Source organism: Rhinopithecus bieti, unplaced genomic scaffold (genome assembly GCF_001698545.2).
Source record: "Rhinopithecus bieti isolate Rb0 unplaced genomic scaffold, ASM169854v2 scaffold_13247, whole genome shotgun sequence".
In the NCBI taxonomy this organism is placed as follows: Eukaryota; Metazoa; Chordata; class Mammalia; order Primates; family Cercopithecidae; genus Rhinopithecus; species Rhinopithecus bieti.
In genome coordinates, this window is record NW_016807505.1 from 1,070,704 (window position 1) to 1,089,995 (window position 19,292).

General features: G+C 50.0%; 1 protein-coding gene across 1 annotated transcript in view; it reads right to left on the minus strand.

The window, feature by feature from the left end:
- Positions 1-19,292, minus strand: part of ATP10A (ATPase phospholipid transporting 10A (putative)) — a gene marked incomplete at its 5' end in the record, with an annotated part of 185,711 nt that overhangs the window by 37,820 nt on the left and 128,599 nt on the right. The window contains 6 exons of the mRNA XM_017882354.1: positions 69-286; positions 3,671-3,923; positions 5,893-6,023; positions 7,996-8,127; positions 9,178-9,284; positions 17,316-17,401. Coding sequence (XP_017737843.1) covers positions 69-286; positions 3,671-3,923; positions 5,893-6,023; positions 7,996-8,127; positions 9,178-9,284; positions 17,316-17,401 — 927 coding nt within the window. The remainder of the gene's footprint in view (positions 1-68; positions 287-3,670; positions 3,924-5,892; positions 6,024-7,995; positions 8,128-9,177; positions 9,285-17,315; positions 17,402-19,292) is intronic.

A 19,292-nucleotide genomic window follows, 5' to 3' on the forward strand; every position in this document is an offset into this window, starting at 1 on the left:
CGAGCGGGGGATGGTGAAAATGGGGAAGAGACGTGGCAGTGCCCTAGCAGGAGGCCCCGGACACTCACCATGGGGCTGCTGAAGGCCGTGTGCTTGGACAGCATGCTGGCCCTCTTGGCCTCGGCCCGGCTGCCCGTGCGCCGGTGGGACTTGGTACTCTGGGTTCTGTGCACCACCCGGACACTCTGGTGGCTCCCGATGCTGCTGCGCTGGGACACGGAGCCCCCTCTGGGCACCACCTCCTCCTCCTCCGAGTCAGCCTCCTGGTACCTGGCCAGACGCTGCGCTGCGGGGAGAGGGCGCAGGGTGAGGCATCGTGGGGGAAGGCTGGGCGGACGGAACCCATTCAGGGTGTTTTAGGTTCCACGAGGCTTCCGGCAGGGCAGCCCCAGAGGATTCACCACCCTTGATCTCTAATAGCAAGGGACAGAGAACATCTTCAGTTAGCTGCAACCTGGGGAGACTGATATTCTCAACTGTTTCACAAATGAGAAGACTGACTTTCATCTCAGAGAACGTAAGGAGCTTTCTAAGGTTGCATGACTTAGGGGAAGGGGAATGGGTTGATGTCCAGCTGGTTTGTTCAGGTAGAGCCCAGGTGTACATGGGGTAGGGTGGCAGGTGGCTGGGGGAGGGAGGCGGGACAGAGGGTGGCAGGCCTTCCAGTCATGCTGGAATGACCGTGCACACTTGGTGCTGAGCTCCTTGCCCATATGGACGGTGGGCACCACCTGCCCCTGTCCAGATGAAATGCTGTGGCACAGGGGGCTCACTCTCCTAGACTGCACAGCTTGGACCCCTATAGCCAGCGTTTGGACTCAGCTTTGAAACTCCATCCAAGGGGATCTTGACCATGATGTCGCTCAAAAGCCTGTAGAGGCCCCTGCTGAGCAAATTCCCCATGACCCCATGAACGCGGGGTGAATTCCCTGCAGAGGTGGCTGCACTGCAGCTTCTTGCTAACCCATGGCTCTGAACCAGTCTTCTGGGTTTTGCCCAGTGAGGACAGCTTGCTTCACCGTGGATGAGCAAAAAGAGGACCATTCATGAGCTTTACTCATCAGAACAAGCGTTTCATCAGAACGTCAAGCACAGGCACGGTGCTGAGTCAAAGCTGCAGGGGCCTGTCAAGAGGTGGGAGAAGGAGATGCCTGTGGAGCTGACCAGCCACGTGGACCAGGCCCTGTACCGCACACCTCTTAACAGGCCCTCTGTGAGAGCTGAGGAAGATGGGGGATAAGAAAGGGGAAGTCACCTGCCCACCGTCACGAGGCTGAGTACTTGCCAATGCCAGGGTTCCAACTCAGGGAGATCCTAATTCCAGGAGCAGACGCCCTGCGGATGTCTCACCAGCTCCTGGGTGACATCAGCCCAGTGCACTGTAGGCGATGACACACAAAACCTGGACGCATGACTCTGTCCAGCATGAAGTGAGGGGCTGGGCTTCAGCCTCCAGGAAAATGGACCGGCCCGTCCCACCCTCCCCCAGCAGCGGTCCCGCACGTCCGGAGCTCCATGGAGCCATCCTTCAGGGCTCCCTCCTTCCCTCGGCGGCTGTGGGGGCCACGGTTGGTGTGTTGGTGTTCTGATTGGCAGTGGCCCCAGGGATGCCTTCCATGCCCTCAGGGAAGATGAGGCCCAAGAGCAGGTAATGTCCCCTCCTAGGCATGCACAGCCGGCCAGCTCCAGGTCATCAGGCCAAGCCGTCAGAGGGGGTACACCCAAGACTTCCACAGCTGGTTCTGGTCCGTGAGCAGAGCTTGGGGTTCAGAGTCCATGTGAACCCCTTTATGAGTGAGATTCGGAGAGGTCAGATCGTAAGATAACTGGCTGATGACACTCCTTGCCTGGGTGCCTGTCAATAGCTGATCCAGACACTTCTCTAAAACACGCTGCTGAGACCCATGTGGTTTCGTTCATCATCAGGAAGCCCCCTGTGTCTTGAGGCAAGGAAACCCTCTGGTTTTACGGTAGCATTTGGCAATTGTCAGAATCTTTCTGTAATCTTAGTTGGGATCCTGCCCCAGGGAGCCTGAGCTTCCAACTTTATTATTATCTTTTAAATTTATTATTATTACTACTAATGGATAAATCAGCATTGTATACATTTACGGGCCGCAATGTGACGTTCTGATATGTTGCCGCATATAACGCGGCATGATTAAATCACGCGAATTAACAAATCTGTCACTTTACTCACCTATCACGTTTTTATGGTGAGACAGTTAAAATTTACTCTCTCAGTCATTTTGAAATGTGTAACACGTTCTTATTGCCTCTGGTCACTCGGCTGTGTAACAGATCTCAAAACCTATTCCTCGTGTCTGTCTGAAACTAGATCTCGGCTTTAAGGGCTGCTGCAGAACCCACTGCCCGGATCTCTGATCCCCTCAGGACTCTGCTGAGTTCTGTTTTTGAGAAGAGCACACGCTGCACTGTGCTGCACCAGGTTTAGCAACTACGGGAGGGGAAGGGGAGGAAGGAGGGAGAGGAGAGGAGGGTAGAAGAAGGGAAAAAGGAGGGGGAGGCCGAAGGAGGCTGCTGGGAGGGAGGATGGGCGAGTGGATGGAGTATTGTCACTGATCATTTCTTTTGGGTGGCAAATAAGATTTTAAACAAAGCGGGCAATTTCCTTCTGTTTACTGCGACTGCTTCACTTTATGTTGAGGAAGACGGTGGCTATCATGATAATCCTTGGTTTTATAAAACTCACAAAAGTGTCAGGTATTCGACAGAGGCCTCCCACCAAATCCTTCTAAAGAGCAGCTTCCTAGTCATGCCCGCTTGCCTTCCCTCTGCCCGGTTTTAATTTGCTGTTTCTGTAGCATGCACTTGGCTTCTGTCACAGGCAGGAAATGGACCCCAGGCTGCAGTGCATGGTGCGTACTCCCAAGGCGCTGCAGTCCCAGGCATAGCCGTGGTGGGGACCCTGGTCCGCACCCTCTTCTGGCTGGGGCGGGGTGCTGGCTGCTGGGTTTCGGAAGCTGGTGTCTGCCCAGAGGCCCCAGGTTGGAAGGGGGCAGCCACAGATAAGGAAGAGAGAGGTGGGAGTGGGGACCACTTCAATAATTGGGAGTGAGGCGATTCATCTTTCCAATTCCCAGGGACACTGTTCCAGGGGAGAGAATGAAGCATGAATTAGCCGGTGCCCTTCTGAGGATTTTATGACTAGAAAATGGATGGGTGACAACAGAGACATCTCTTTGTCCCTTGGTGTGGCAGAGCAAGGGGACCGGATGCCTTGGAAAGTGGCAGAGCAAGAGGGCAGGATGCCTTGGAAGGTGGCAGAGCAAGGGGACCGGATGCCTTGGAAGGTGGCAGAGCAAGAGGGCAGGATGCCTTGGAAGGTGGCAGAGCAAGGGGACCGGATGCCTTGGAAGTGAGCTCCTGGCGGGTGGTTTGCCTGGTTGCTTAGGCGGATGCCTGGCACCCCAGACACTGCAGGAACAGGGTGGGCGGCCGTGCCAGTGCCTGCTCTATAAATAGCACCAGGCTTCAGGCACCTGAGCTGCTCTGACAGCCACGTCTTTATACTCCCTTGAAAATCAGTCATCCCTGAAGCCTGTGGGGTGTGTGAGTGTGTGTGTGTGTGTGTGTGTCTCCAAGCAGCTCTGGATAGAGCAGCTTTCTGGTTCAGCCCGGGTTGAGAGCCCCATGCTTCCAGACTCACCATTTGCATCATGAGAATATTCTACACCAGACACGGTGCATCTTCGGAAAACCATCTTGTTCTCTGTCAGAGTGCCAGTTTTATCTGAGAAAATGTACTGTATCTGCCCTAAGTCTTCCGTGATGTTCAAAGCTCGGCACTGCAGCTGCGAGTCTGTTTCTTCGTCATACAACTGTACGTCCTGGTTAATGAAGTACACTTGGCATGCTTTAACAATTTCAATGGAAACGTATAAGGAAATTGGGATCAAAACCTGGAAGAGACAAGGCACACAGGATGAATGACTGTGAGGACAGGGAAGCCGGGAAATTCATCTATTTAAATAACAAATGACGACAACTGCAAGGAAGTAGGGACTATACTGTACCTTTAAGAGCTTAAATAGCTTGGTTTAGAGTAAGTATTGGAAAAGCATTAGAGTATTGGCAAAGAGAATACACTAGGACAGCTTATGGAGCAGCTGCAGAGCAAGGATCCACTATCGTGTCTGGAAGTATGGTACCCATGGCTTGGATAGAAGCAAGCAAGTTGTGCTTGAGAGAGGCTAGGACAGGAAAGAGAGAAAGAGAAAAAAAATCATGGCACAGTCAGTCCTCATAAGCAAGGTCACCTCACACCACACTCCACAGCGGCATTCGACCCCGGGCTTTCCCTGGGCTCCCATCTCCCAGGAGTACAACCCCACGTTCAGGGGACAGTGCAAACACAGCACAGTCTTTTTTCGGATACCGGTTCTGTGCTCTTCTTGTACAATGCAGAGGAAAGGGAAAGAGGCTTTGAGAAAAATATTCAGTGATGCCTTCATAATTTAAGAACAATTCTCCTCGAAAATAATGTTTACTTACTCATTTATTTTGGTACGGTAACAGTATTGAACTAATGTTTACAGACTCAGAATATCATCCACAGACTAACTGGGTTCTCCTGGGAACTGAAGTACGTTAATGAAACACCAACTGCAGTCCTAACTCAAGGCTAGAACAAAATTTGCATTTTTTAAAAAACTAATTTAGACAGTTAAATGAGACTGTTTCCTGTTGTATGAAGCACACATAAGAGATAGCACAGGTTCCCTCCTAGGCAAAGCCTGAGCCAATGTCCTCTGGTCACTCAGTTCCCAGGAAGGTTGGTGGTGAACTCACTGCCCCCTCGTCCTCTGGACTCTGGGACCCTCCCCACTCTTTCACAGACCTTTCTGGGCGTAGATAGCCAGTCATTGACTGGGAGGTGTCAGGGAGGCGTGCAGATGAATAGTAATAGTAAGAATAACAAGTGCAGACAAATGCAGTGTGGATAACCTCAACTAAATCCCGAGCAGAAAAAGCACATTTACGGAAGGACTAGTGGGATCTGAAAGAAGTCTGGAGTTTTGTTCAAAGCCAAGGACTAGGCCAGGTGCAGCGGCTCACGCCTGTCATCCCAGCACTTTGGGAGACCGAGGTGGGTGGATCACTTGAGGTCAGGAGTTCGAGACCAGCCTGGCCAACACGGTGAAACCCCATCTCTACTAAAAATACGAAAATGAGTCAGGCGTGTGGCATGCCTCTGTAATCCCAGCTACTCTGGAGGCTGAGGCAAGAGAATTGCTTGAACGCAGAAGGCGGATGCTGCAGTGAGCCAAGATCGCACCACTGCACTCCAGCCGGGCAACAAAGCGAGACTCTGTCTAAAAAAAAAAAGAAAAAAGAAAAAGAAACAAGAAAAAAACAAGAAGCAAAGGACTAAAGTTGGCTTCTCAGTTTTCACAACGTACCATGACAATGTAATATGTTCACATTAGGGAAAACTGGGTGAGGGATGTATGGAAACTCTCTGCAAAATTTATTTAGAAAACTAGATTTTATTTTGGAGTAATTTGAAGATTTACAGAAAAGCTAAAAGTCTTGCAGCTTTTCTGTAAATCTTCAAATTACTCCAAAATAAAATCTATTTTTTTTTTAAAAGTAACCGAAAGGAAAACAACAAAAGGAAAACAATGACCCACACCAAACCCTCAAAGTACAAGAATCTTAAGAACAGAAAAGGAAAATTTTGACTGAAAAATCCCCCAAGGAAAGATCCCATGGATGATTTAGGCTGAAAAATAAAAGGCAGAATCTAGGTGGATATATTTGCCGTCCTCCCAGATGCAGAATTTATAGGAAATTCTGAATAGAGTATGATGATTTTAAGTTCTCTTCATAAAAGTGAAGCAATTATTGTACAATACTGAGTATTGTTACCTGCAGAACTATTATCATTGTTAAAAATGAGTAAACTGCAGCTGTGACTGGGGATAAGGAGCTTCCATCAGATGTGGGGACATAAAATAATGACTTCTTCTCTTGATACCGCCATATCCACAGTCCATGTCCTGTAGTAATGTTCAAAGAGAAATGTCATTCATCCAATGGAAAAATAAGAACACTGCTAGCGCATATTAAAGCAAAACTTTAATATTTGTTACCTGACGCAAGCACATTTGGTTTTCTTAGTCAGCTTTGCCATGTCAGAAAAGCGAAAACACACGATGTTCTTGGCACCTTCGATCCAACTTCAGGAAGGAGGTGGGACTTGGTCTCTTCCTTCCACTGAGAGTTTCCCATTGTTGGTGCTAAGTGGCACCACTTGTCCCAACACAAGCCACCCGTGTGTTGGCAGCTGACAGTGTGAGGCACCAAGATGGAATTTCTTAACACACATCTCACGAAACACCAGTCTCATGAAATGTGCAGCACAAACAGCCAGTAGGCTCGGACACTGCCATTATTGTCCTTTCCTGAGATTCACAATTCACACATGGGAGGCTCTGGGAAGCCAACAGTAGTGCACGTTGCCTAATCCCCTGGACCCACACCCGTCTGGTCACGGAAGCCTTTCTCAGGTCCCGTACATCTGTATCTCATGCCACTGGGCTAAGACCACCTCACACCCACTTGGTGTGGCCCCACATGGAACCTAACTGCTAGCCCCTTCTTACGACTCAAAGCCACGTTTTTGTTCTCTTTTCATGAAGTTCCCATCAGGAACATTTGTGCTTCTCCAGCTCTTAGCCTTAGTTCGGCACCAGCTTACTGATACTTCTGCCCCTGGAATTACCACCACTGCTGTGATGAAAGCATTCTTCCACTAAGAAATCATCAATTCAGAAAATCACATTACAGTCAGCCCTCAGTATCTCCTGGGTTCCATATCCATGGATTCAACCAACCGTGGACCAAAAATATTAGGAGAAAAAAATTCTATCTGTGTGTATTCCCTAAACAACCCAGTATAACCATTATTTACATGACATTTACATTGTGTTCGGCATTGTAAGTAACCTAGAGGTGACTGAAAGCAGGGGTCCCTAACCCCAGGCTGTGGACTGGTACTGGTCCATGGCCTGTGAGGAACCGGGTGGCACAGCTGGAAGTGAGTGGCAGGCGAGTCAGCATTCCCACCTGAGCGCCGCCTCCTGTCAGATCAGCGGCAGTCTTCGATTCTCACAGGAGCACCAACCCTGTTGTGAATTGTGCATGGGAGGGAGGGATCTAGGCTGCACGCTCCTGATGAGAAGCTAACTGGTGCCTGATGATCTGAGGTGGAACAGTTTCATCCCTAAACCACATCCCCTGCTACCCCCACATCCGTGGAAACACTGTCTTCCAAAAAACCAGTCCCTAGTGCCAAAAAAGGTTGGGGACTGCTGATTTCGAGTCCAGAGGAGGGTACAGGTAGGTTATATGCAAACACTATTCCACTTCTTATCAGGGACTTGAGCATCTGAAGATTTTGGTATGGTGGGGGAGTCCTGGAACCAACCCACCACGGATGCTGAGGGACAGCTATACTCTGCCATGCCCATTCACCCCGGCGTTTCCATGTGGCCTGTGCTGATGCAGGCTGCCCTTGAGTTCAAGTCGGTGAAAAGCCGGGGTTTTAACTTTAGAGTGCTAGGTTTACATGTTTGGGGGCAGCCCACCGAGTTCACCTGGAGCCCACTCATTTCTTTTTGTTTTTCTTTTTTTTGAAACAGAGTCTCACTCTGTCACCCAGGCTGTCACCCAGGCTGGAGTGGTGCGATCTCGGCTTCCTGCAACCTCCGCCTCCTGGGTTCAAGCCATTCTCCTGCCTCAGCCTCCAGAGGAGCTGGGACTATAGGCGCCGCCACCATGCCTGGCTATTTTTTTTTTTTTTTTTTTTTGTATTTTTAGTAGAGATGGGGTTTCACCATGTTGGCCAGCTGGTCACCAACTCCTGACCTCAAGCGATCCTCCCACCTTGGCCTCCCAAAGTGCTAGGATTACAGGCGTGAGCCACGGCGCCCAGCCCCCACTTATTTCCGCTCTGTCTAGGAGACTTACCGACTGCTGAAAACAGAGACATGCAAACAAGCAGCAGGACACACCAGAGCACGTCGCCGTTCATCTGCCTCTCCAGCTTGCTGCGCTTGTAGCGGGGCCCACTGTTGTTCAGCAGAGCTTTGGTTTCATGACCTGTTAGGGAGGACAAAGGACACGGCAAGTCAGAGCCCAGAGCTCAGGGACCAGCTGCACGGACGGCGTGGAGGGAATTCCACGCTGCCATTCACTGGTGCTTAGGTGAGAAGCTCAGGCAAAAAAGCAGGGTTTAAAATGAATCTTACTTCCTGTTGAATAGGTCTGAAAATAAAAAAATAAAATGAAATTAATCTTATATGTATAATGATTGTGGAGAAAGAAATGGGAAGAAATACACCGTGCCAAGAAAGCAGGCTTTGGGTTGAGGTGCTATTCAAAGAGTTTTTGCTTTTGCTTCTTTCCGGTTTCCTAGTTTTCCAAACTTTCTACAATGGGGATACGTTGCGCTTTTTTTTCCCTTTTTTTGAGACGGAGTCTTGCTCTGTTGCCCAGGCTGGAGTGCAGTGGTGCAAACTCGGCTCACTGTAACCTCCCTCTCTCAGGTTCAAGAGACTCTCCTGCCTCAGCCTTCCTAGTAGCTAGGACTACAGGCGCAGGCCACCACGCCCCGCTAATTTTTTGTGTGATTTTAGTAGAGATGGGGTTTCACTATGTTGGCCAAGCTGGTCTCAAACTCCTGACCTATGATCTGCCCGCCCATCTCAGCCTCCCAAAGTGCTGGGATTACAGGTGTGAGCCACCACATCTGGCCACGTTGTTCTTTTTTTTTTTTTTTTTTTCTGAGACAGTCTCACTCTGTTGCTCAGGCTGGAGTGCAGTGGCGTGATCTTGGCTCACTGCAACCTCCGCCTCCCAGGTTCAAGCGATTTTCCTGCCTGAGCCTCCCCAGTAGCTGGAACTACAGGCATGTGCCAGCATGGCCGGCTAATTTTTTGTATTTTCAGTAGAGACAGGGTTTCACTGTTTTAGCCAGGATGGTCTTGATCTCCTGACCTTGTGATCCGCCCGCCTCGGCCTCGCAAAGTGCTGGGATTACAGGCGTGAGCCACCGCGCCCAGCCACGTGATTCTTAGGAAGCAGCGAGGGAGAAGGGCTGGAGAACACAGTGCCGCCTGGCGGCAGGTGGTGCCAGGTGCCCCAGCCTACCTGCATAGATGACGATGCCGACGACCGCGTCCGTGTTCCTGAGGGTGCAGCCCCGCAGCAGTAGATTTTCTTTATACAGCCCGGCTTTTTTCCCGTTGTCATGTATGCTGTGGAGGGGAGGTTGGCACGTGTCATGTGGTTGCAGGCATGTACCTCATGTCTTGGGCGGCACTGCCTTGAGGAAGGAAGGCCCTGACATGATGAAAGCTTGGGGATGCCGGGATCTGGACTGGGAAGGGAACAGGGGGCCCCGAGGGTGGGTGACTCGCCCTGTGGGTCTCTGCAAGAGCTGAGACGGGACTGCTGCTCACTAGTCACTGGGCATCCGGACGCAGCTCGAGGGCCTGGTGTTTGTTTGTTTTGCAGATGGAATTGTTTTCACTCCAGGACTGACCACCGCTAGGAAGGGCAAACCCCCAGCCGGCCAAGGAAGGCCTTGCTACGTGGTCTCTGCACATCTCCTGCTCAACACAGGAAATGTTACTCCTAATCACAGCCTCAAGTTGTCATAAAAAAAAAAAAAAAAAACACTTTTCTACAAAAGGGGATGATATTGGTTTCATTTTTAACATCCTTTTCTCTTACAAGAAGTTATAAAGTTATTAGAAATATTAATATATGTGGTCTGAAATGTGGTAAATTCCATGAGACAATTCTATAAATTCTGTTTTACTGCTATTTAGATTCAGAGGGACGGTCCAAGCTTAAGCTTGTCCTCCTGGCCCACTAATGACCCAGGCTGGCTGGGCAGCCTTGGGCTAGGATCGCACTGGGACAGATGTGGCCCCAGAAGCCAGACGCACAGGTCACAGGGGAGGCCTCATAACCGGAACTATAGCCCAGGCCTGCTATAGTTTCAGGTTTCCAGAACAGCAGCAGGGGCCCAGCCTAACCCACCCCAGGCAGGGCCACCAAGGGAGTGCCTTCCAAGAGGCCATCTTTTCACACCCACACTTGCTCCACACATATTCCCCACACTCTCACAGCCCAAATGCTTCCTGTGTGGCTCTTAGCGGCTCACCAGGGACCCCTGCAAGGTTTCCCTCCTGCCAACTCTTAGCCTCCTGACCAGGGAAATAAGCCTATGTCCTAGTGAAGAAGAGAAGCTAAACAGTAAAGGCAAGGCTGAAATGCAAGCTGGGAGGATACATTTTCTACAAGTCAGTTATTTACCCACAGCAAGGGTTCTTCACCGGAGCAGACACAGGGAGCCGCACAAGGGCTATTCAGCCAACGCTGTGTCTACTGCTCCCTTGGCAATTCCAAGACGGAGTAAGGTTTTCCTTTAAAGAGAGATTCGAGACGGCAAACCACTTTGGCAGCCACAGCACTGACAGCCTGACAGGTATGAGACATCCTTAGGTACAAAATCCTGCTCCACACTTCTGGAGTGAGGACCTCCCCCGCCCCCCCACGTGTCTCCCATGGACTTCTCCAGCGACAGCCAGACAAAGACACCATTGCACTGGGACAGCAGAAAATAACAAATCATCTCCAAGTTCAGGTTATGCTTATTAAGGACAAATGATAAACTTAATAGAAACAAGAAAAATGGTCTACATTAAATGTTCTTAATTGTGACACTGACTTTTGAGCAACTACTGTGATTTCTGATGAGTCCAAGCCAGATGGAAACTTGGCACTTTATACAGGTGCACTGACCTACACAGGTCCATGCCAGAAGGACGAGGGAATGTGAGGGGACGGGAACGCACTCACTCCTGCGTGAACAGCCCCACATCAGAAAGGGGAGGCTGGAGAACAACATCACGAACAGGTGCCTGGCGCCTGGGCTGGAAGCTGCCTTGGGCTTGTGAGAGAGAGGGGCCCGGCCGAGGGCAGCACAGGCCCAGGACCACACAGGCATGAGGCTCAACTCCACAAAGATGCACACAAGAATGTCATCCGTCAGCTCCTTTGTCATGGGCTGTGTCCCCTCAGAATTCAGCTGGTGAAACCCTAACTCCCAGGACTACAGAATATGGCTGTATTTGGAGGCAGCATCTTTAAAGAGATCATTAAGTTAAAATGAGGTCCTTTGGACAGGCATGGTGGCTCATGCCTGTAATCCCAGTACTTTGGGAGGTTGAGGCAGACGGATCACTTGAGGTCAGGAGTTTGAGACCAGCCTGATCAATGTGGTGAAACCCCGCTTCTATTGAAAATACAAAAATGAGCTAGACATGGTGGTGGGTACCTGTAACCCTAGCTACTTGGGAGGTTGAGGCAGAAGAATTGCTTGAACATAGGAGGCAGAGGTTGCAGTGAGCTGGGATCATGCCACTGCACTCCAGCCTGGGCGACAGAGCAAGACTCCGTCTCAAAAAAAAAAAAAATGAGGTCCTTAGTGTGGGCCCTACTCCATAGCACTAGGTCCTTCTAAGAACAGAAGATTAGGCCACAGAGACACAGAGGGAAGACCATGGGAAAACGCAAGAAGACATCTTGCCATCATAAGCTAATGAGAAAGAGACTCGAAAAGCGCCAGTCCTGCAGACACTTTGATCTCAGATTTCCCAGCCTCCAGAACCAGGAGACAACAGAAGTCTGTTGGTAAAGCCACCCAGTCTGTGGCACTGTTTCGGCGGCCCAAGCACTCACACACATCCTTTAACATTTAATGAAGCCACTTAGAAGGCCTCATGCAGTCCAAGTCCCCAGGTCTGCTGACTCATCAGACCCATGTCTTCCAAATCAAAACTGGATGAGAGAACCGTCTGGTTAGAACACCAGCCATCCACTGAACAGTGCCCTGTGCAGGCTCCATGGGAAGTGGCCGTGTTTGCCTGGTACCTCCTGCCCCGTGTTTCTTCTCAGAAGATATTACGTTTTCCTGACCATACCTGCTGTTGGTAATGGGTCTCGTTCATCTGAGTCCCAGCACATTAAGAAAGGTGAGGGCCTGCAACCAGGGTGGGAATCTTCCCCTTCCAACACAGCGGTGCAGGGCAACAGTGCTCGGTGTCTCCTCCACGGCCACAGGCAGCAGCGTACAAGCCCAGCACCAGGGACAGCAGTCTCCAAGCCAGTTCCTCCGCAGGTCACATCGCCTCCAGCAACCAGAGCCCCAGACCCTCCTCTCCGCGGTACCCAGGTGATGGCTCCACGCTGGCATGGTCACTGGCTGTCCTTGACTCCTCCCTCATTTTTCACATCCATTCAACCTCATCTCCACGTTAACCTTCTCTCTGGCTGTGTCTTTAGCCCATGTCCCCTTCTCTCTGTCTCCATGCAGCACGTTAACCTTCTCTCTGGCTGTGTCTTTAGCCCATGTCCCCTTCTCTCTGTCTCCATGCAGCACTGCTGATTTAGGTGTCTGCATTTCTCTTGCTGGAGACTGCAACACACGCTTGCTGGCCTCAGCTCTACCGGCCTGGGTTCCTCACACAGGCACCGGAGCCATCTTCGCGTGTGTGCACGTGAGTGTCCCCTGCGGGGTTCCTCACTGCTCCAGCTTGACGCGGGGCCCAGCCCGCTCCACAGCCCCTGCTTGGCCCACGGAAGGGGTGGCTTGTGTGGTTTTCTGCCCCAGCCACCCCCACACAGCACGTTCTGTGGACTCTGTGCTGGCCTCTGCCTGAGGGAGCCTGGACTTCCGGCCTGGGCTCAGGTTCTGCCGCCTTCAGGGCAGTCCTCCACACCACACTCCCAGGCCCTCCAGCCAGGCCTGCTGGCAGTATTCCTTCTAAGTCTCTGCTTCCAAACAGGAGCTGCTCATGTCCTATCCATTGCACACCCCAATGCCTACCTCAGAGCTTGGCAAACATTGAAGGCTGCCTGGCCCTTGGCTTTGAGCTGGGTCCATCCAGTGGGGATGACAGGAAGGACACTGGAGGAGTGTTTGAGAGCAAGAAAAGACAGGGAGTAGGCTCGGTGCGGTGACTCACACCTGTAATCCCAGCACTTTGGGAGGTTGAGGTGGGAGGATTGCTTGAGGCCAGGAGTTAGAGACCAGCCTGGCCAACACGGTGAAATCCCATCTTTACTAAAAATACCAAAAAAAAAAAAAAAAAAAAAAGCCAGGTGTGGTGGTGCGTGCCTGTAATCCCAGCTACTCGGGGAGGCTGAGGCAGGAGAATCACTTGAACCTGGGAGGTGAAGGTTGCAGGGAGCCAATATTGCACTATTGCCCTCCAGCCTGGATGACAGAGTGAAACTCTGTCTCAAAAAAAAAAGAAGAAAGAAAAGACAGGGAGTTTATTCCCTGCTCCCTCCTAGAGAGGCAACACTACTGGCTGGCAGTATCCCCTGACCAGGGCTATGAGTCTCCTCAGGCATCTCCCTGGTCACGAGTCCCCCAGGGCCACTCTTGGCAATGACCTCATGGGGCCTCATGGCAATGACTGCGCAGCGGCTACCAGTCCAGTGTCTGCTCTGTCCCCAATACGTCCCCTACACCCACCCACTCCTGCAGATTAAATACCTTAGCAAAGATGTCCCTTAGCAAGCATCCTTCCTCATCTATATGAATCAGGCTGTTCAGTCTGCTTCCTAAGTGGATCCTGACTGACATAAATTGGGAGGAAGGAATGACAGATAATTGCTTCCACTGGCAAATCCTGGGCAGAATTTTCTTTAAAATAATATGTTCAGATTTTTGTTTATCTAACAAAAGTTAAGTATGGAAATTACCGAACTGTTTTGTGCTGATGTTCAATATTTTTAAGATATAAATATGTCAACTAAAGGTGGCAAGGTGAAATTTATACATTCCAGTTTGAGTGAATCTAGTTGATGCAGTTTATTTCATGCTTGGTCACTGGCAGTAAGGGCATTTTGGATACAGCCTGCACAAGGCTCCCACCAGACACCAGGTGGGGGGGCAGGGACCGTGACAGTTCTGTTGTTAGTGACAGCCTTGCTGCCTTTACTAACCATGGTCTCTGGACGGTGTCACCCACCAGGGCGAAGAGCCTACCCCCAAATGCAGCTGTGCTCGTGCCAGCCCTGTGTGGTTGCAGGAGGCTCTGCAGCTCCGAAGCCTGCTCTGTGGGGTAAGAATGGTCACCAAAGGAGAACAGGGCTGGCTATACTTGTATCCGACAAAATAGACTAAGTCGAAAACTGTCCTACAAGACAAAGAATGGTCAGTTATGCGGGAAGACATAACAATTATAAATACGCATGCATCCAATATCAAAGCACTCAAGAACCTAAGCAAACACTGACAGGTCTGAAAAGAGAGCTAGCAAACCGGCTTTACAAAGTCAAATGGAATTTTACATCGGATGACCCATTAACCAGCCAACCTCTTTGCTTTATTCTTTAGGGGAAAATGCAAATGTTTGATTGGTTTGTGGCATCAGAGGTGACCGCGTGCCATAAAGTTGGCTGTGCATAATCAGCAGGGTCAGGCTGAGCCAGGTCTCCATTCCCAGGAGGCCTCTCTGGGCGATGACACCTCAGGGCAGGGGCGGGGCATGAGTGCCGGGAACAGCTGGAGAAGGTGGGGAACGGTGTTACTTCCGGATCCTGACTCTGAAGATTTCATTAGGGTTTAACTATATGAGGATCCTTCCAAAGAATGCAGCCTTAAAGGGCACTCGAATAATGAGGCTCCTAGCACTATTTTTCTGCCAGCTTGAGATATATTTCACAGACTATAATGTTCACTCATTGAAGTTCATACAGTTCTGCGTTTTGTTTTGATTCAGATAGGGTCTCTGTTGTCCAGCCTGGAGTGCAGTGTTGTGATCATAGCTCCCTGCAGCCTGGATGCCCTGGAGTAAGCCATCCTCCCACCTCCGCCTCCTGAGTTTCTGTGATTACAGGTGCGCACCACCACACCAGGCTAACTTCTTGTGTGTGTGATTTTTGTAGAGACAAGGTCTCACTACATTGTCCAGGCTGGTCTTAAACTCCTAACCTCAAGTGAACCTCCCATCTAGGCCTCCCGAAGGAATACAGGCCTAAGCCACTGCACAGCCTAGCTTTTTTTTCTGGTTTTTTTTTTTTTTTGAGATGGAGTCTCGCTCTGTCACCCAGGCTGGAGTGCAGTGGCCGGATCTCGGCTCACTGCAAGCTCCGCCCCCTGGGTTCCCGCCATTCTCCTGCCTCAGCCTCCCGAGTAACTGGGACTACAGGCACCCGCCACATCGCCCGGCTAGTTTTTTTGTATTTTTTTAGTAGAGACGAGGTTTCACCGTGTTAGCCAGGATGCTCTCGATCTCCTGACCTCGTGATCCGCCCGTCTCGGCCTCCCAATCTGTTTGTTTTTGTATCATCAGAGTTGTATAACTACCACCACCAGCTAATATGAGAACACTTTCTTCTTTCTTTTTTTTTGAGACTGGGTCTTGCTCTGTCTCCCAGCATGGAGTACAATGGCACAATCATGGTTCACTGCAATCTCTACCTCCCCCGCTCAAGCGATCCTCCCACATCAGCCTCCCAGGTAGCTGGGACTACAGGAGTACACCACCACACCCAACTAACGAGAACATGTTCATAACCCTAAAATAAACCCTAGACCCACGGGCAGTCACTTCCCATTCCTATCTCACTCCACACCCCCAAACCCTGGCCACTGACAATCCACTTTCTGTCTCTAAGATTTTCCTACTGCGAGCATTCCACATGCGACACCTTCTAATTCATGTCGTATGTCACATACATCCTTCACTGGACTCTCACGTCAGCCTGTGAGGTTGACAGGCAGCAGATGATACCTCCAGGATTTGGAGAAGGCCGGGGCTCAGGAAGACAGAATCACTTTCCTAAGGCCACCTCCCAAGGAAGAGGAAGAGCCTCTATTCAGGCTAGGGTCTTCGTGCTACAAACCCAAGCTCAGTTCTGTTCTCCAAGTGCAAACGGTTAATGTTGCAAGTTTGGAATGGCTGGTCCTAAAAGACGCAAATCTGCCAGTATTTCTGGGCTGTGTGGTGTGAAGGTTATGGGGCAATTCCAGTGGGTGACGGGGCCAACATTTGGCTGCAGATGAATTTCAGCTTTTGCTGTGCAGAGTTCACTTCTGTTGAGTCATCCCCAGCCCTACCGCCTGCCACTGTGTGCTGGGCACAGGCAGCAATGCTGGAGGTGCTGGCAAATCAGAAGACTGAAACTCACACTGAAAGCTCTCAGAAATGGGGCCACTTTCAGAAGCAGATCGTCCCCACACCTCCGTGTGTCTGCGGGGGGCGGAGGGGGGAGACCACTGCCTGGACCATTCAGCGTCTGCAGGCATCAATGATCCATCCCCGCCTCCAAGGAGGACAGTGCCAGGAGGTGGCCCCTTGTACCGCAGGGGAGAGGGCTGAGCCCACAGGAGGTGGCTGAGGCGTGATAGCTGAACAGTGCTTGAGGGCAGTGGAACGTCATGTGTGTCATGCCCCTGTTACAGGCTTGTTCTCCAGGAGACCATCCCCAAGGGCCCCGGCAGGCCACTCAGCAATTCCGTCCTGACACTGCCTATTCTCTTCCATGTTTTTCCCCACACCACTGACCGCACACACACACTTGGATTATTATGGAAATTTCCAAACAGACATGAAGGTTGTCTCTACTACTTCCCATCACGCGGCTTCAGCAAGTGCCAACGCAGGGCCAGGCCTGTGCCCTGATCCACCTGTCTTTCTGTTTTGGAGCAGGAAGGGGCTGGCCTACCAGACACACTCTAGGTTATGCTTATTTGTTTTAATTGTCTTTCTTTCCCCCTAACTAGAATGAAATAAACACAAAGGCAGGAACTTCTGTTTATTCAGTTTACCACATTACATCCAGTGCCTTGAATGCGCCCAGCATGTAGCAGGTATCAATAAATACTTGTTCAGTGACTGAGTGGAAGCATACATCCATGAAACTCCACCCGGCCTACTCCTGCTTCCATGTCACGGGGCCATGTGTGGTCAGCGACACGTCTCTGCTCACACCCATCACCTTCCCAGTGCCTGCTAGCGGGAGGAAAAGCGGTACCTCCTCCTTACAGATGGTAGTGGCGAGCTTCTACTGACAACAGGCTCTTACCCACCAGTTCCAAAAGCAGCCAAGAAGGCTCAGGTGCTGGGCCACATTCCTGAACAGCTACACCATGTGGCAAAGAGTATTAAATGCATACTTTATAACGAGTATAGCGAGTGTATGCACCTGCCTGTATAGTTATCAAACAGAAGGATGCGTGCGGGCAGACGCGCAATACTCACATGCAGCCGCGAAACCTACTCAGGTCGTTGTTTGGCTTCTCGCATTCGATCACGCTGGTGAACGTCAAAGGATTGAATTCGGAGACCTAAAATAACAGCACGTATACATTAGAGAAATCTGGGCTCAGGCTGCTCCGTTCCAAAAGGCACTTGTTTTTCTGTCTTGCATCCGCGGCAGGCAAATTTCACGCGGGAAGAACTCAGCCTATGAATCTCTGTGGAAAGCCAAGGCACCACCTTCCCCACTGTATAATAAATAACAGTTAATCATTTTATAATGAGTGGCAGTTGGGGGACCGATGCTGGTTACTGGCTAGTAAGGGAGCAGACATGACTGCAGCTCTATTGCAAAATGAGGGAACAGGCGATCAAGCAAAGGAGGCCATCAATGAAGCAAATGGATGAATGAGTTTTTTAAGACACACGGCACTTGCCCATTTTCACAGACTTAGAGAAGCAAATTCCACCTGGAAAACAGGAGCTTATAATAAATTCTACTTTTTCAACGTACACGACACGATCTTCATGGATCTTCGATGAAAAAGATTTACATAGCCAATGAGGGAGTCAACAGTTTCTTTAGTATTCTGCTCAATTAAAAAAAAAAAAAAACCTGACAACTCACCACAAAAAAGTCTTTTGAATTTTTCCGTTGATAGACAGAACACAGCCTGGCTCATATGAAAGACTTAGGAGTCAGGGGAAGGAGGAAGAAGGGAGAGAAATGGAGGGAATAAGCTTTCAGCACAAATGAGTACAATTAGTGGATTTCTTTTTTATTAGCTTTCTGGTCAGGCCTGTCATTCTACTTAATCTATCAAGTGTCATAACAAGGTAAAAAACTGAACTATCTTTGTTCACACACACAAAAAGTGAAGGTGGTTAGAAATCAAGAAATGGCATAAACACGCCTGACACCACCCCAGATGACTATGGCTCTGCCACAACCACACATTTCCCTGCACAGAATAAAACTCAGTTCCTACTGTTTCCCAGTGTAAAGCGTACATTAAAAGGGGCGTGCGTTAGATAATCGTAGCTCGATTCAATAACTGAAACTGAAATGCTATTTTAAAAGGCACTTCTTGGAGTTTAATTAGCCATCAGTCTCTCTTCTCCTTGGACTGAAATGGCCTCTCGCTCTATTTCCAGAGCGAGGCTCTGTTTCAAGGAGTCTTGTATTTATTTAAAGCCTGTGGATTATCTTGAAACCAGTGGATGGCTTTTTCCAGGGCAGACATTTACAGATACAAAGTACAGGATGGCCATGAAGGCAGTGAGTTCCAGAGAACACCAGGATTATTCTTGGCAGACAAGGAGGGTAGGACTTAAAAATATTCTGTCTCTGTTTATTATTCTTTCTCTCTAAGAAAAATGTCATGGACACGGCTCAGAAACAGCAGGACATTCTGTCTCTGGGACTTCAGAGTTGTGTCTGTAATGTTCTACCAACAATCCCGTGCTCTAGGGAGTGTGCGCAGGGGCGGTCCCAGGCACAGGACGCCTGGCTTCCTCTGCTTCCTTCTGGAACTGGGGAGGATTTGGAGGATGTTTAGAACTGGAGGGATCTCTAGAGACTGGCATGGGCTGAACGGGAGCCCCTCATCCGCCACTAGAACTCATATGTTGAAGTTCTAACCCCACGTAGCTCAGAACGTGTCCTTATTTAGAGATGAAGTCTTTAAAGAGGTAGCTAAATTAGAATGAGGTCATCAGGGTGAACCCTAATCCCACAAGACTGGTGGCCTTATACAAAGAGAAAATCAGGACACAGAGACACACACAGGGGAGATCATGCAAGGACACAGGGACAACCAAAAAGAGAGGCCTCAAAAGAAACCACCCTGCTGACCCCTTACTCTCGAAGGTGTTTACGGTGTTTATTTCTAACAACAGGCAATAGAGCAACACACTCCTCACTTAGGAAATATATTGATTTATCCCTCCATGCACTCATGTCTACCCCTGCCTCATTCC